The sequence below is a fragment of the Sphaerodactylus townsendi genome, linkage group LG03 (genome assembly GCF_021028975.2).
Source record: "Sphaerodactylus townsendi isolate TG3544 linkage group LG03, MPM_Stown_v2.3, whole genome shotgun sequence".
Classification (NCBI taxonomy): Eukaryota; Metazoa; Chordata; class Lepidosauria; order Squamata; family Sphaerodactylidae; genus Sphaerodactylus; species Sphaerodactylus townsendi.
Window position 1 is genome coordinate 135260922 of NC_059427.1, and position 18413 is coordinate 135279334.

At 41.6% G+C, this 18413-nt stretch overlaps 1 protein-coding gene across 6 annotated transcripts in view; it reads right to left on the reverse strand.

Moving 5' to 3' along the window:
• ABCA5 (ATP binding cassette subfamily A member 5) overlaps nt 1-18413 on the reverse strand; it is an 80092-nt gene that overhangs the window by 38061 nt on the left and 23618 nt on the right. For all 6 annotated transcript variants that reach the window (XR_007243814.1, XM_048488381.1, XM_048488382.1 and 3 more), the window contains 7 exons: nt 17913-18101; nt 17256-17403; nt 14328-14496; nt 5915-5973; nt 4854-4964; nt 4267-4442; nt 2676-2795 (listed from right to left, as the gene is read on the reverse strand). Coding sequence is in view for 5 of the 6 variants with exons in the window: in XM_048488381.1 (XP_048344338.1) it covers nt 2676-2795; nt 4267-4442; nt 4854-4964; nt 5915-5973; nt 14328-14496; nt 17256-17403; nt 17913-18101 (972 nt within the window). In the remaining variant the exon portion in view is untranslated. The remainder of the gene's footprint in view (nt 1-2675; nt 2796-4266; nt 4443-4853; nt 4965-5914; nt 5974-14327; nt 14497-17255; nt 17404-17912; nt 18102-18413) is intronic.

Below are 18413 nucleotides of genomic sequence, written 5' to 3' on the forward strand. Positions count from 1 at the left end.
AGAGAGCACACTTCATCCAGCATGCTGTCAGAATTCAATAACAAGGGCAAATCCTGCTACTAGAACAGTCATGAACATGCATGGCTATTTTCACTTTAACAACTAATCTGGAGAACCGGGTTTGATTCCCCACTCCTCTACCTGAGTGGCAGAGGCTTATCTGGTGAACTAGATGTGTTTCTGCACTCCTACATTCCTGCTGGGTGATTTTGGGCTAGTTACAGTTCTTTGGAACTCTCTCAGCCCCACCTACCTCCAGGGGCGTAACGAGGCAAACTGTAGCCCTGGGCAAAACCTGAGTTGGATGCCCCCCCCCTCCAATGGTCAGCCACTTCACCACGACCAAATTTTTTTGCACAGGACATTAGTGCGTGCAGGGGGTGCATTTTTAGACATATCAGCACTAACATTTCAGCGTATCATCAGGAGACTGTCCTTATGCTATCCCCCAAGTTTGGTGAGGTTTGGTTCACGGAGTCCAAAGTTATGGACTCCCAAAGGGGGTTCCCCATCCCCCATTGTTTCCAATGGGAGTTAATCCCCAAATTGCGTGCCCTATGCAGCCCTTTGTCTGGAGTTAGGTCAAAACTCCTTGGAATCAGCCGCTTGGCTGAGGGCTTTTAGATTCTGGCTGCGAATTCATTTTCTCTCAGACTGTAATTCCCTGGTCCACCGTGTGCTCTCTGACACCCATTCCAACCCCTGGTTTTCCATAATTGAAGAAAAAATGGCCTCTATTGGACTGTCAGTGGATTCACTTTGCCCTTTGTCCTATTCAGAAGCTTATAGAAAATTAAAAGGTCAACTATTGGATAGAGAGTTCTCTACCCTAATCACCACAGCCAAGAAAACATGTTCCCCCCTGTACTTTTCTCTCCCATTTGAACGGGACCACTTGGCACACTACCTGTATTGCTTAATAAACCCTGCTCAAAGGAGAGCCATAATGCTTTCCAGGTTTAATGTTATGTCTTCTGCCTTGTTACATGGCAGATTTAATAAGCAAGAAAAGGCTAAAAGATTGTGCCCATGTAATCATGGCTCAGTTGAATCTCTGGCCCACCAATTACTACACTGTCTCAGATTCAAGGAAATCAGATCCAAGTATGTGAATCTTACTCCTTTACATTTACCAGATCTCCCCGTTTTAATTAGATTACACTACTTGTTGGACAATCCTGATCCTTCTCTCTGTATGATAGTGGCAGACTTTCTCCTGGAAATCACTAAACGCCAGTAGATTTCCTTCGACCTAACATTTATTTCCTGTATTGTATATGCTTTTTAATCCATTTTTATTATTGTTGTACTGTTGTCTATGCCAATAAAGGCTTGCAATGGGAGCTAATAGGAGATGGGGGCTACAGTTTTGAGGGTCCATAACCTTGGCCCCCCTGAACCAAACTGCACCAATCCTGGAGGGTATCCTCAGGGCAGTCTCCTGATGAGTCCCTGAAAGTTTTGAGATTGTGCCTTCAGAAATGTGCCCCCTCCAGCCTGCAACCCCCGTTGACAGCAATACAGAACAATGCAGAACAAAGATTCTTGGGCAAATTTCTGAGATGTTCCAGAAGGGGGCACATTTTTGGATGTATCAGCACCAAAATGTCAGGTATCATCTGGAAACGGTCCTAATGGGACTCCCCCAAGTCTGGCGCAGTTTGGTTTAGGGGGTCCAAAGTTATGGCCCCTCAAAGGGGATACCCCATCCCACATTCTTTGCTAAGGAGATGGGGGCTACCCTTTTGAGGGTCCATAACTTTGGACCCCCTGAACCAAACTGCACCAAACCTTGGGGGTGCCATCATGACAGTCTCCAGATGATACCCTGAAATTTTGGTGCTGATACGTCCAAGAATGCCTTCCCTGCAAGAACATCCCGAAATTTCTCCAAGAATCTTTGTTCTGCATTGAGTTTTCTGCATTGCTGTCAATGGGGGTTGCAGGCTGGGGGGGGGGCACATTTCTGAAGGCACAGTTTCAGGGTCTCATCAGGAGACTGCCCAAGTGATACCCCCCAGGTTTGGTGCAGTTTGGTTCAGGGGGGCCAAAGTTATGGACCCTCAAAACTGTAGCCCCCATCTCCTATTAGCTCCCGTTGAAAACAATGGGGGATAGGGGCACCCCCTTTGGGAGTCCATAACTTTGGACTCCCTGAACCAAATCTCACCAAACTTGGAGGGTAGCATAAGGACAGTCTCCTGATGATACGCTGTAATTTTGGTGCCGCTAGCTTAAAAACTGCGCCCCCTGCAGGCCAAAAATGAAAAACCATTAAAATACCCAAAAATGAACCCAGCATTTTGATGCCCCCCAGAAGGTGATGCCCTGGGCAGCTGCCCACCTTGCCCAATGGGCATTACGCCAGTGCCTACCTCACAAGGTGTCTGTTGTGGGGAGAGGAAGGGAAAGGAGCTTGTAAGCTACCTTGAATCTCCTTACAGAAGAGAAAGGTGGAATATAAATGAAAACCCCTCTTCGTCTTCTAAGACAAACAAGAATAAAACTAAAAGGTAACTATTTTTGCACATTTTCACTTAAATCATGAGCAATGCAGATTATGTTATGTACAAACTATTATGTATTATGTACAAACTATTATGTGTTATGTACAAACTATTACAGTGTTTTACCACACCAATTGACCACTCTACTTCTGTCCTGCTGGTATTTACCTTGGGATCGCCAATAATAGCAAATCCAATCGACAGCTTTCTTTTCTGTCCTCCACTAAGTTTTTTAACTTGGTTATCTTTAATGGGCTGCATATCCAAGTCCAATAACATTTTCTGCACCTTGTGAAATAAAGCACAAGAAGTAGTTAACAGTACTTAAAACTTGTATGCCAATAAAGGCTCGCTCATTCATTCATTCATTCATTCATTCATTCATTCATTCATTCATTCATTCATTCATTCATTCATTCATTCATTCATTCATTCATTCATTCATTCATTCAGTACTTAAAACAAGAACAAGTTGCACATAGTTCTGTTCATTTGGATTTTCAACATAATAAGGCTTAACCTGGCTTATGAATAAGAAGCAACCTCTGATTAACAACGCCTAATTAAAAAAACCCAACATATTTTATTTCAGAGTTTTTAAAAGATTATATATGTCCTCTCATCTCATTTTCAATTTTTCCCCCAAACCTCTATAGCAGATAACATCTAGAAAAGGAAATGGGGGAACAACAGGTTCTTATAGATTTTTCTGGAGACAGTGTCTGCACAAAGCATTTAAAATATTTTTGCAAATGTTTTGAAAAGAATTGTTTTAATGGGTTTTGTCAGCAAAGACCATAAAAATAAAAGATTTCAGGTGAAAATTGTTTTTTTTTTAAAAAACAAACAAACATGCACATGCATGGCTTAGATGCTACAAAGATATCCAAAGCCTTGCTGATTCTGACATCAAATCTATGTAGAATCAAATCCACAACAGACAAAAAATTAAAAAAGAAAAAAACAGTCCATTTGCATAACCAGCAGGCAATGATAAATTTATTAATGTACAGCGATGACAGAAATGGCAGGCAGCTGCAAGACCAGATGAGAAAACATACATAGGAAATTTCAGAAAATGGTAGACATAGAATCTCTGAAGCAGCAGAATATGGCGGACAGCCAGAGAAATGAAACCAGTGGAGATGAAGGGAAGCATGGAGCTTCTAATTCAGGTGTGAGAAATAAAATGTTTCCTGGTTCTGGTGGATTTACCGGGCTGTGTGGCCGTCGTCTGGTGGATCTTGTTCCTAACGTTTCGCCTGCATCTGTGACTGGCATCTTCAGAGGTGTATCACAGAGGGAAGTCTTTACACTCTGTTACACACACTGTCTGTTACACATAACGTTAGGAACAAAATCCACCAGACCATGGCCACATAGCCCAGAAAACCCACCAGAACCAGTTGAATCCGGCCATGAAAGCCTTCGACAAAATGTTTCCTGTTTCTCCACACAGGCAGGGATGAAACATTTAAAAAATGTTTTAGTAAAAAAGATCACTAGTTTAGAGGATCCAACATAAAATGTTTTGAACTCGAAATAATGAAGTTGCACTTACTTGTAACTATAATTCATCGAGTGGGTTTCCTGCCTCAAAACGCTTTATTTTGGCAGGGTGCACAAAAGGACAGGGTGCATAATTCTTTATTTTCTAAGTATATTGTGACGAAAATACTGCAGCTGCTATTTCCCTTTACTATTGCCCAGAATCTAGATTACATACAAATTATATCTGTGAATCAGCTCAGTTACTCACCTCTTGTATCATATCATTTGGAGGTATACCTTTAACTGAGGCAACTATTGATAAATTCTCTTCCACTGTTAATACATCAAAATATATATCCGATTGTTGGCACACTCCTGTTATTTTTCTCACATCTAGCATTTCATCTATTTCAGAAACTCTATATCCATAGATTGATGCAAACCCTAAAGCATAAAAAAATTAAAGAAGAGATCACCACAGATTATCATGGTAGCTACCAGCATAAAATAGTCACTTTGGTGCAGTAAGAAAGAGACTATATTTGCAATACTTCAACATGCCCAGATTTCCTGCAATGCATTTGGAAGATGCTGCTGTGGAGAAGTGAGGCAAATTCTCAACAGCACAAGTTACTGGTCAGGTCTGGCACTCTTCTACTAAACGACAAGAGCAGTAGAGAACTTACAGTACTTGTTGCAAAACTCAAATATTGCTGGTTTGTGGCATCTTCCTGATTTTCTTGGCTGTTCCTCAAGATTGAAATCAGGTGAAAGAAAACTGTCAGATTTGGGGACAAGATTTAGACCCCCCAAAAAAGGCAACCTGGACACATTTTATGGTTTGACAGTATTTACCATCAGAAGGTGGGCACAATCCACACAGAACGTTCATTAATGTTGTTTTTCCTGTTCCACTATGTCCAAGTAACGCTGTGATCTGACCCTCATAAATATCAAAGGATAAACCTAATAAAAGAATTAAATAATTGGGGTGAGGAGAGATGAAATAATAGCATAAGCAATAATGCAATGATTTTTGCTACTTCTATTCACATTCCTGCTTAAGAAATGACAAACACTTAATATAACATGTAATGGTGGATTCCACACATTGTATGCACAAGAAATTGCAATTGTTATAAATGAACCCATGTTCCTTTTTTCTGTTGGCATTTATGCATTCAGAAGTGATTTGAGCCCATGAAAATAATTTGGGTTGTTTTTGCATCTTTGCACGAAAATGCTTAACATTTTTTACAAGGTATGTGTAGCTCTGAAGGCATACAGAAACAAACACTTGCAACCATGCCAATTTCCCCACAATATGATTGGCTTCACCTGCATAGCTTCACCTGTTCAACACACAATTTTAAAAAAAGATTAAAAAGGGACTTTCTTGCAATGGTCAGGCAATAATGAATGTGTTTTTGTAGATCTATGAGTAAAATGGCAGTAATACTCGCTGCCCAGGAAAGAACAAGCTTGGGAGATTTGTAAAATGGCAAACTCTCAGAGAATCAGCCTGCAATATGCTGAGTGAACTGCACAAAATGGTGGGTGAGCAGAATCTTCTTGACATGGCAGACAGTGGCAGAAACAAAAGTAAAGGGGTGGTAGGGGGGAATCAACTGGCAGGCAGGAAAAATAAAGTGTCTCCTGCCTGTTGTGTTTGCGTGGGAGTGTCCAAGCCAAGATTTAACAAAACAATTGCTAGTTTAGCGATTTTTGAAAAACCTGGGTTCAGAGGAACATAACAGGCCTCAGTTGTTCTAGGGAAGAGACCTGTATGAAGTTCTTCCCCAAAATGCTATTTATAATGTCCTGAAGACATATTTGTGCTATGCAGAATTCACCAACATTTAAGTAAAATACCAGTATAAATTAACTGTAACCTTTGAAAGTCTAAACCTTCTTACCTTTCAATGCCTCTACTGTTTCATCCTTCTTAACAAAAGATTTTTGAACACCACTGATTCTGAAAGAAAACAGAGCAAATTTATTAGCAAACACAAACATTTTAGTAGTTTTCTTAGAAAGTGACTCAAAATGCACATTTGCTCTAAATAGAAAGCTGATCTGCATGTTCAAGTAAAATATAATCTACTTTGGGAATTTATTCATTTATAGCCTACATTTCTCACTTAGGCCCTTTATACACGGGCCAAAATCAATGATTTCGGCCCGGTAAAACTCTGTTTTGGCGGGGACCCTTTGCACAGGCTGCGCCGCTGCCAAATCGATGCAGCGGCGCTCTGTTCCCACCAAAATAGTGTTTTCAAACCTCACTCGGGGAACAAAGTTTTCAGCAAACACTGGTTCCATTCGGTGCCAAGCGAATGGCACCGGGTGGAAGCCTACGTTTCTCCCCCGGCCCTCCCAAATGCTGCTTACCTCTGGTCTCTTTCCATCGCGTTGTGGAGGCCAGGAGACACGCCTCCTGGCCTCTGACTCCAGGGTCGTCGCTCTGGCCAGGGGGGGCATGTCCCTTGGCCTCCACAACGCGACAGAAGGAGACGGGAGGTAAGCAGCGTTTGGGAGCGGTGCAGCCTGTGCGAAGGCTGCACAGCAAGCGGTGTGCCCAGCGGGACCATAAACGCGAACGGTCCCATTGGGGTGCAGTGGCATAAACTGTGCCGCTGCACCCCCACAAGCTGGCCATGCGGAAAGGGCCATAGACTCACAGAGAATTACAAAATGTAAAAAAAAATAATTGGACAATATGAAACATCCAATACATAATCCAATAGGACTAGGAATGCAAGAACGTCTGCCAGTCACTTCCTGTTCCCCAGTGGTGATCAGGCAGTCAATTAATTGAGAGGCTGTTCATATCCTATTTCTGTGAATTCACGGGCACATGCTATGTGCAGTCATCAGAAGTTAATTCCCAGTTGATGAGGGATTAGCTGAGAGTTGTCTTCTGATCGCTTGCTAGCAAAATTTTGATTTGTACCCAGCAAAGATTCGGAAGGGGGTGCAACTAGTGATTTAGCTAGAAAATTTGGTTCTTCTGATTGACCATTCTAGAACTTTGCTGCCCCCAGATTTGCTGAGAAGCAGAACATTTTGGAAAGAGTCAATTTCTTTTCTTTTATCCCCACTCGAAGTTGTTGGCCTGGCCTACACAGAAAAGAAAACCATCAAACTTATTTTCATTTCCTTTTGCAATGCAGAGATTATAAACAATGCACCACTCCCATCAGTCTGATGAGGGGAAGAGAAACGAACTCTTTCTCTTCTCCCTAGTGCAATTCAGAGATTAAAAATGTAGTAAAGTCCTTTTTAACCCTCTCTATTGTAATGCCGATAAAAACACTGCTTCCTGTTCAACTGGGAAATGAGGGAAGAGCTCCCTTTTCCAAAGTCACTATGCAGCTATTGTGCTGAGGGTGCAGGGTAACTAAGAACCCATTTCCTGCTTCTCACCAACAGGAAGCTGAAAATTTACAATCCAAACATATGCCTGATTGATACACAGTTTGATTGTGGGTGTTGAACAAGGTATGTTTGTTTATCAAACAGATTTGCTGAGAAATCCCTAAATAAGACTAGATTTACAAAATTGAAATAAACGCAAACAGATAACTGTCTAAACATGCCATAAGCAATACAGAAAGTGGATTACAACATAATATGTCTTAAGCAACGCAGAAAGTGGATTACAACGGTGGAATATAGCAATGTGCATTTGAAGAGCCGGGCTATTCTGGACAGCCAGGTCATTTGAAAAACAGGGTGATTATGCTGTTCTGGGTCATTTTGCAGATATCCCAATCAACAGAAGATAATCCCAAAGCCTTTGGGATTCTGGAATTCATAACATGAAAAGGCTAGCGTTGTTCAGGATTTTTAAGGCTTGACCTTGGTTGCTATTGTTTGGTTGTTGTTTTTTCTGTTTGTGTTTCCTGCATAAAGGGGAGTGAGACAGGTTGGCTACATAATCAGATCCCAGGAAGGAATCAGGAATGGTCCCTGATCCATGAGAAGGAACCAGAGAGCTTCTAGGAGGGAAATATAACTTGTGTTTGCTTAGGCAATCATTTCTCAGAGTACGCTCCTCGTGCTGACCTGGTGGTACTAGGCCTCTTGCTTCACCTGGACTGCTTTGTTTCATTTGATTATTTCTGGTGTGGGAAGGACAGTGGCATAGCGCCAATGGGTCGAGGGGGGCAGAATGCCCTGGACTCGCGTCAGTGCGTGGGTGTGGCAGGGGCATGGCAGGGTGCAGAGTGTACGCCTGCCCCAGGTGCTGTTCCCCCTCACTCTGCCTCTGAAAAAGGACTATTAGAAGGTAATTGCATTTGCGGTAGACAGGAGGAAGCCATTTTGTTTTGCTACTCTTGGACAGAAGGACAGAAGGAAAACCCAGTGATAGCAATCCCTTTTCTTCTCCATTATGAGGCTTAGCCAGCTCTTCTCACCAATGAAGGACCCAGAAGTAGATGTCATCTTTGATAGTGGGGCCATTGTCACACATTAAGGAAAGTCACTAGTAGCTAAATGGTGACTGCCACTGCCACCAACATTAAGGCAGCAGTGGGTATTATGGGCCTGGAGAGAATTCCATACACAACCTACCTACTTCACTTGGTGGCACAAGATACTCTCAGATTGGGTTCATCAGGGTTCATCAGCACACATTAATTGTGGTGCTTTCTGGAGTCATGCAAGAAGATGTCAGGTCACTTATCATACAGCGTGAAGGCCAGCCACCTGCTGCATGAGAAGCAGGTACAAGTCAACCTGCCATAACATCACCTGACTCAGCCACTCAAAAGAACTCCAGCAACACCATGATCAAGTGTTTAATGGAACTAAAGACCACCCTGCATGAAATGGCTGGCATCATGCTTGGGGAGAAACCATTCAACAGCAAGCAGTGGCTGACATGCTCCCATACAGTGATTGTCCCAAGGCCCTTTCAGAATTTCACCGTGCTACAATCAGCTGTGGTGCAGTCAGCCTGAACCAGACCATTTCCTTGATGCAAGTGTTCAAGGAGAAGTTGGCCTGACCTTACTGTCACAGGTCAGGTTGGCTCCCCACTCTTTCTGGGGATTACAGCCCTACTGGAGAAACTGCAAAGGGGCATTGAAGACCAGGTGCAATCTCTCATCCAGAACACGCTTTCTATGTTGGTGCCCATCTGTGACCCACAGCACACGGGCAGAATCTCCCTGCATGACAATGTTCTCACTACCTGGAGAGATAAGTTCCCCCACCAAGTGAAGGACTTAGGCAAACAGAAGAGAACGTGCTGGGGGAATATGGTAGTACTTCCCCTGAGCCATTTTGCTAACCACTTCCCTTTCATGCCACTGCCAGGCAGGCAAATGGTTGCAGTCTATCAGGCAGGCAGTTGTCACCAGCACAATATGAAGAGCAGGAGGTAGGACCAAGCTGAGGTGATGGTGAGGTACTATGGTGAGGAGAAGCAGTGACGTAGTGGCTAAGAGCAGGTAAACTCTGATCTGGAGGAACCGGGTTTGATTCCCAGCACTGCCACTTGAGTTGTGGAGGCTTATCTGGGGAATTCAGATTAGCCTATGCACTCCCACACACGCCAGCTAGGTGACCTTGGGCTAGTCACAGCTTCTCAGCCCCACATACCTCACAGGGTGTTTGTTATGAGGGGGGAAGGGCAAGGAGATTGTAAGCCCCTTTGAGTCTCCTATAGGAGAGAAAGGGCGGATATAAATCCAAACTACTCCTCCTCCTCTAATATTGTGGAGCCCTACAAGGTGTCTGATACTGATCCATTGATCTATTGAATCCAGAAACATATAGTATTTCCAGCTTTGTCTCTAATGGCCCAGGAACTCCTCTCCTGTCCTCTACACCAGCCTACAGAGTGAACAAGTCTTTTCCCAGAGAGGAAACATTGTCTGTTCCTTCCAAAGTGGAGCAGTTGGTCTTTTTGAAGATCAGCTTTCCACTTTTCAACTTTCTAACCATGGCCTTTGAGAGTACGAGAAATGAGCATCACATTGGACACCAAAGTTCTCCTCTCTCTGCATTAGCTCAGAGTCAACCTCCTTCAATTCCGGATGTTGTGGGTTTTCTGGTGTGGCCATGGTCCGGTAATTTTTGTTCCCAACATTTCGCCCACATCTCTGGCTGGCATCTTCGGAGGCATGTCACGATGAGACATGTTTCTCATGGAACTCCTTCAATTTCTTATTCAGGGCTGACAAGAAGGGTAATGCTCTTTGTTCTGTCTCTCTTCACCCATTCAAATTAATCAAGTATTGTGTGTGGCCCTTTTGAGGATCATGCCTTTCTTCATGGGGGATGGAGCCCAAAAGTCATATTGTATCTCTTGTCTTCACAGGTCTCAAGAGTGCCAGTAAGAAAAGGCAGCTGCAGCTCCTGAAACTCCTCTTGAGCTAATGATGATCCAGACTGCAGAGATTAAGATTGATATGCAGCATAACAACCCATTTTAGCGGCACCCAGTCTTAAGGCTGGGAGGGACTGGCAGCGCCTCAGATAGAACTAATATAGGGCACTGCCAGAGACGACCCTGTGGCAGGGCCTCACAAGGGGGCAACACTATTTGGGAAGCACTAAATTGACGGGGCTCTGATCTGGAAGGCCCAGGCGAGCCTGATTTGATCAGATCTCAGAAGCTAATCAGGGTCGGCCCTGCTTAGTGCTTGGATGGGAGACCACCATGGAATGCCAGGGTAGCTGTGCAGAAGAAGGCAATGGCAAGCCACTCTGTTAGTCTCTTGCCTTGAAAAGTCTATTGGTTTGCCATAAGTTGCCTTGATGGCACTTGACACACATACAGAAGATGAAGAGTTCAAATATGGTGACCTGGAAGAAACATGGTATATTCCCTATAATAAACAGTGGAGGCAAATATGGCTGGGGGCATCCAATTCACCTGCACCTCAGGGGAATTTTTGTAGATATGCAGGACTAGGTTCTATTGAACTCTGGTACTATTTGCTTTACATTTAGTTGCTTCAGAAAGCCACATTTATTTCCACATAGGAAATAACACCCCTCTTATTTCCAAACCTCAAAACTGACCCCAAAATGGATTTCTGAAGCAAGCATAACTGTCCTAAAATTCTAAAATGAAATTAAAACAATTTTGAAATGTATACTTCTAATAGAAAACAGTGAAGTAAAAGTAAGATGATACATACAATAAACATCGTTATTGACTATATCCTATTCCATTACAATAGCACCCTTCTGGACTGTTTCATTATATTACAGTCCTAATTACTTTATAAACCCCTGAACTTTTTTGTTTTGTACACTCTGCAAAATCATGGAAGTTATATGATAAAAATGGTAAAATATGGGGGGGGAATCACTTGTGTGAATATCAATATCAATAACTCATATCATATCAATAACTCTCTACCAAAGGAAGCCAAATAACTTTTTGAACAGTATAGACCAGTGATGGCGAATCTTTTCGAGACCAAGTGCCCAAACTGCAACCCAAAACCCACTTATTTATCACAAAGTGCCAACACGGCAATTTAACCCGAATACTAAGGTTTTAGTTTAGAAAAAATGGTTGGCTCCGAGGCGTGTGTTACTCAGGAGTAAGCTTGGTGGTAGTTGGTGGCTTTGCTTTGAAGCAACCGTGCAACTCTTCCAACGGGTGAATCACAACCCTAGGAGGGTTTACTCAGAACAAGGCCCATTGCCAGCAACCAAGATTACTCCCAGGTAAAGGATCATGCTTTAGTTCTTCGCATGAAAATCAGTGGGGTTTAACAGCACTTAACAGGGTTACCTACACGGCTTCCCCAAAACTAGGTCTTAGGTTTAATGCTAATAATTGAGTCCAGCAGCCCAGACCAGCCTAGATGTGTGGGGGTGGGGGCGACTCTGTTTGCGCGTGCCCACAGAGAGGGCTCTGAGTGCCACCTACGGCACCCGTGCCATAGGTTCGCCACCACTGGTATAGACTGAATATCATTTCTTCCATATTCTGACCTCTCATGAAATGTGTTGGAAAACATATCAATGTAGTTACATAATACTTTGCAACACTACTGCATGAAGTATGCTCTTCAATATAATACGTATATACTTAGAAGTTCTATTTCCAAGTAAAGGTGAATAGACTGCTTTAGTGCCACCTAAATGGAACATTTCTAAATCACAACATTGTTCATTACAGTTCAAGTCAAATGCCTGTCATTAAAGAAACTCTAGCTAAACAGCACCCCCATGTGGGTTGGATAGGATATACATAATTTCCCTTTGACATTCTGAAAACAGAAGAGATTGTACATATTAGTCCGAAGCAAAATCCAAAAATAAAAAGCCTTTTAGTAGGATTAACAAAAATAACACAAAACAGGGCAAGTTTGCAAGTTGAAGTGTTGCCCAAAACACTTCATTAGGCTGGATTTTAAAAGATGGGAGAAGACATTTCAGGTTATAAGGATCCCATATGAAATGCTGAGTAACTGGTTCTGGTGGGTTTTCCAGGCTGTGTGGCCGTGGTCTGGTGGATCTTGTTCCTAACGTTTTGCCTGCATCTGTGGTTGGCATCTTCAGAGGTGTATCACAGAGGGAAGTCTGTTACACACTTCCCTCTGTGATGCACCTCAGTTAACAGACTTCCCTCTGTGATACACCTCTGAAGATGTCAGCCACAGATGCAGGCAAAACTTTAGGAACAAGATCCACCAGACCACGGCCACACAGTCCGGAAAACCCACCAGAACCAGTTGAATCCAGCCGTGAAAGCCTTCGACAATGCTGAGTAACTATTCATATTTAGCATGGTGCCAGTGTCAGATTATACCATTGGCCTTCTGGAAGAAGGAAGCATTGACTTTGTTTCCAATAAAATATATTGTATGACTTTGTTTCCCAGTGGTACAAATCCAGTTCAGACATACAGAACGACATATTATTTTATTTTTTAGAAAAACAGGTTTAATTTAGTTTGCTACAAACTCCACTAGCTTGCCCTTTGAAAGTCCTTTTGTTTCATACTTCCATACAATAGTCATTATCCAACCGAGCTCCATGCGCAGAGAAGTCTTCTTGTTCTCCCTCTCTCCCTCCCCCCTCCCCCTTTGCTTCCAAGTCACAGCTGACTTATGGCATCTCCATAAAGTTTTCAATGCAAGAGACATTCAGAGGTGGTTTGCCATTATATGTGCCTGCATTGCAACTCTGAGCTTCCTTGGTGGTCTCTCACCCAAATAGAACAGGGCCAATCCTGCTTATCTTCCAAGATGATGATGATGGTGGTGATGATGATGATCAATTAGATTTTATAGACATCAGGGGGAGTCACTGCCCAAATAAGGAGCTCCCCTGGGTTTGAGGAAGCCCAGCCTGCCAGGAGGTGGAGGGAGCTCCTTATTTGGGCAGTGACTCCCCCTGATGTCATTGCCCAAATAAGGAGCTCCCTCCACCTTCTGGCTGCCTGGGCTTCCTCAAACCCAGCGAGCTCCTTATTTGGGCAATGACATCAGGGGGAGTCACTGCCCAAATAAGGAGCTCCCTCTGCCTCCCGGTTTGAGGAAGCCCAGCCAGCCAGGGTTCCTCTTCACCCTCCTTCACCCTTGGAGGAGGAGAGCAGCAACAAGCGGCTTGTGCAGCTGCAGGGAGGTTGTCCCGGCCACGTCCCCAGCAGAGGCCTGAAGAGCCAGCTGGTGACTCGTGTATAAGCCGAGGGAGCATTTTTTCAGCCTTAAAACAGGGCTGAAAAACTCGGCTTATAGGCGAGTATATACGGTAGCTGTTTATCATTCCCCACCACCACCCCTGTGCAATCATCATAATCATCATAATCTGCTGACTAGCTGTGCTGTTCTACATGGCATCCTGCCACCACTTGTACCTTTCTCTCTTGATAATTTATTAACATGTGATACAGAACTAGTACATTTATCCATGGAAGGATAAACAAACCTTATGACACAAAATGTTATTGATCAGAAAAAATTAGAATCACCAAATTTACAACCCTATCTCAATGTAGAAGATAACATGTTAATTCTCTCCGATTAAGGAAATCATGAAAGATGCAAATTGCCAGCTAATGTTAACCCTTTCAACTGACTATCCAAAGGTTCCAGATGTTTAAAAAATATATCCTGGAATATAGCTGGGTGGTTTAATAAGTTGCCAGATAACAGTTTTGAACAATATCTAAAACAAGCTGACATATTTTTTTTTTACAGGAGACAGTGTCTGGATCCTTCATCCTGCCAATGTAGGTATACCACAACCAGCAGATTCATCAGATTGGGCTGTTTAATGCTTAATTTTTTTTGTACAAAAACACAGGAAATTTATTAACAGCTGTTGAAAGTTAAAACGTAGAAATCATACCTGATAGCTTCTTTTCCCTGAAATTCTGGAGGTACAGGTTCAGTCATCTCACTGACATTTAAGTTCCCAGTGATGCCAGCCTCATACAATTCCTTATAATTTCTTGTCCTTTTTAACCAAAATGAGGGCTTTAGGAAGAAGAATGAGCTTCGATGCAACCCATATTCCCCTGAGCAATACAACAAAAAGAAAGATTTGTAAACATTACATATGGGCTGGACTCTATATATAAGGTGCACATATTTTGATGGCATTCTAAGGTTGCTAGCTTGCTGAGCAAGCTATAATGTTTATTGTGAGCACAGAACCTTATCATTGAGACCTTCCGTTTCTATAAAAGCACTTAAAATATGTGTTTTTCATATTCAGCAAGAGTTAACTTTTAATTACTTTGCTCATATTGATCTGGGAATATACAGATGCTTAATTACTTTTTCTGAGTCCAACAGGAACATATGGGGAAAAAAATCCCTTTGCAAAAAGATTTTGAACAGCAGCCTGAAAAAAAATATTGTTCACACATTTATATAACTTACAGTTCCTTGTGATTATAATGCACTGTGGTTAAAGATAACCTGAAATATTAAATGTGATTCTGGTGAGGCAAATGCGCTTACTTTTAAGACTTTGTGCTTGCAGTGTCTTGTTAAACTGACTGACTGCCTATGCAAAAGAGTTACACGTATTTAGATCAAAGATGCAAAATTTCCAGAAATGTTGAGGCCATGGGAAACAGATTCCCACTCTTTTTCTTTTTAGATAAAAACAGAAATTTGCGTGAAAACTGAAATATGTACAATGATTATCGTCCCAAACTTAAACCTACTGTACTACTTTAACCACCAAAAGAGCACTATGTGTAACGTTTGTGCTAACAAATAGGAAAAAATAAAGTTGAAAACAGAAAACAACTTCTACAGTAAACAAAAGAATGAGAAAATTTGGATAGAAATAGTCACAATAGGACGATCAATATATTTGAATACTGGGTTAACGTTCGTTACACTGAACCCATCAGCAGCATATTATCACTATACATATGATAGCAAATAAACTGTTGACAAAACTAGTCATGCTTAAACAGTTAACACATTTGTGAAAACATGTCCTATTAATTGCTTCTTCTGATGGCTCTTGAGCTGGCTTTTCCATGCAAGGAAAGTCCTTCTCTTAGGCCCCTTCCGCACACGCAGAATAATGCGTTTTCAAACCACTTTCACAACTGTTTGCAAGTGGATTTTGCCATTCCACACAGCTTCAAAGAGCACTGAAAGCAGTTTGAAAGTGCATTATTTTGCATGTGCGGAAGGAGCCTTACTTAAATGATATTGCTTAAACAGCCAAAACACCACAAGCAGCATCACACTAATATAATCCCCCAAATTAACTCCTTATACAATTGATTACCGCATGCAAACATTTAGCTACTAATAATGTTATTCTATTATCTTTGTCAGATAGTAGCCACTGAATTAAACATTATGAGGGAAGATCAGATTTATAGGGTAAAAGTTACCCTAAATATTTCTGCCTCAGAACATGTTTTATTACTGGTGTGGATTGTTCTACATTTAAAACCCCCCTTCATACTACCCATTTTGAATGAGTAAAAGCTTGTCTTTAAAACATTTTAATTATTTCAAAACAACATATTTAATTTAAGTTTTTTTCAGGGCTCCACTTTCTGTTGGAAAATTTCTTCCCAGCCCGGAAACCATACAGCACCCAAATTTCTTCCCAGTTCTCTCCAGTTTAGACCAAGCATCATCAAACCTTTTTAACTCTGCAGGCACCTTTACAATTTTGAGAAGGGGTGGTACCACTCCAAAATGCCTGTCACAGGATTTGGAGCGAAACCCTAAATGGCTGCCACAGGAAAAGGAGCCAAATGCAATACTTTTTTTCCTGCTGCATAAAGAATCACAGAAGAGAGGTAACATGAACAAAGGAAAGCACAGAGGGAGAACAAGGAAGTGGGTGGGGGGGTGGGGGAGAAAAGGAAGTAAAATTCAAGAAGGGAATGGAACCACACATTGACTAAGGAGAAAACAGGTGTTTACCTCATCATCCAGTGGCTGTGGTAGCAATGGAAAATGAAGTCAATCAACAAGGTCTGACCTACTTTCTGAAAAGTTTGGCAGATGCCAGGGAAAGTAGTGGTGAGCAGAATAATGCCAATGGGTGCCATGTTGTGGAACCTGGGTACGGATGCTCATCATCAGCACAGTATTTGTCCAGGCTACAGTATGTTAAGCACACAAAGCTGTTTTGTATTGGGAACAACCAAGTTTAAACAAGTGCTGCACCTGTGCAAAGCTGCATAAATAAGTTATTGCTGGCCAGCATCATGTTTAAATCAGGCCTTACCAATACACTTAGAAGTCAAGATTTAACAGCAGACTTGCTAACTCTAGCTATATAATCTTTGCCATACCTCATCTCTCAATTTAGAATTCAAAGTATTTCCTTTCACATTGCATGTTCATTGCCTTCCAATGAGCTTTCAGTGGTTAAAAGTTCCTAGGCAGTCTCCCATCTAGGCAACTTATAGGTCAGATCTGTTTAGCTTCACAGATCTGTATAACGTGCCATCAGACAATTCTTGGGGCAGTGCTATGGGTATACTTATTTGATGCCTGTTCAGATGCAGACATTTTCCCCCTGGTAATTATGCATAATGCTTTTCCTTCCCTTTGCCAAGAGAATCTTCAAATTAAGGCTGAGGACTGCAACTTAAATCCCTTTGTATGCATTCTCATGCTGTTTTACGAAGAGTGCATGCTGAACATTATTGGAAAGCAGATGTGCAGGTCACCAAACCCTAGAATTATCTCCAACAAGATACTACACACTTTACATTGAGTTCAGGCCTTAATACTGTATCAAACTTAGACATTATTTATTTTTCTATTATTCAAATGAGCATACCTGGAATCACTTGATCCAGATAAACTGCTACAAGTAGGTAAAGCATACTGTCCAGGGCCAACAGCAACACAGATATAACCAGTGGATAAGGGCCATAAGTTATACTTGAGAAAACAGCCCCTTCCTCATAATCTTCTAGGTGCATAACCTGCAAACAGATATGAATACTGAAGATACTATAGTAGAGTAACACTATACTACAGATAGAATTAAGTAAAAATAATTAACTATATAGGTGATTGAATATAAAATATTAGGAGCCACAGGCTCTTAGAGATAATAATTGTATTATCTCTAAGAGCCTGTGGCTTCCAATACACATACAGTCCAAACATCTGCTACAGAAGCTGCTATTTGCAACTGACAGTCATTGCTCTAGGCAGGCTACACAATGACTATACTTAACAAATTGTAGATGAAATTAATTTGCAAAATGTATCTGTTCTAATCATCCGTCTGCAAAAGTTTTAAAACAAACTATATTTTAGCTGATGAGAAAATTCATCAATAACAAAAAACAAATACAAGATGCTTAATGATAGGTAATCATTCTGTTCTGATATATAGCATTTATGATATCTTGTGCCTGAACCAGTAAAGTTACCATTCTATAAGACTACATGCAACAGTATGAAGTAAATGAAACACTTTACTAACCTGTGCAATACCAACTAAAAATGTGCACTGACACAGAGGGCTAAGTAACCACACAAAAGACTTTGGGAAATCCTCCAAAATGACAATGGTCAGTCCCACAAAACCAAATGCCAAGGTTGTCAAAAATTCAATTGTACCAATGTGCTTTGATTTTTTGAAAAGAGGAGTCAACATGAATGCAAAGAAAACCTAAACAGAGATTTAAAAATGAATAAAAAGGCTTGATTTTAAAGACTGAAGGAGCAATTTTAACATGTGGAAAATGTAATTACTGCTAAAGAAGAAAATAAACTGTCTTGCTTAATCCTTGCTATAGATAGCATTTGATACACATTATTAATCAAGGTCAGAAATAATCTAAATGGTCAAAACGTAGAGTTATTGTGATTGCTTTTCTACTGCATAAACTATATGTATAGCTTGAGAAACATTCAATTTGAAAGAAGTATGTTATTAAATATTACAGTTAATCTAATGGCTTGTATCCTGCTGCTTAGCAAA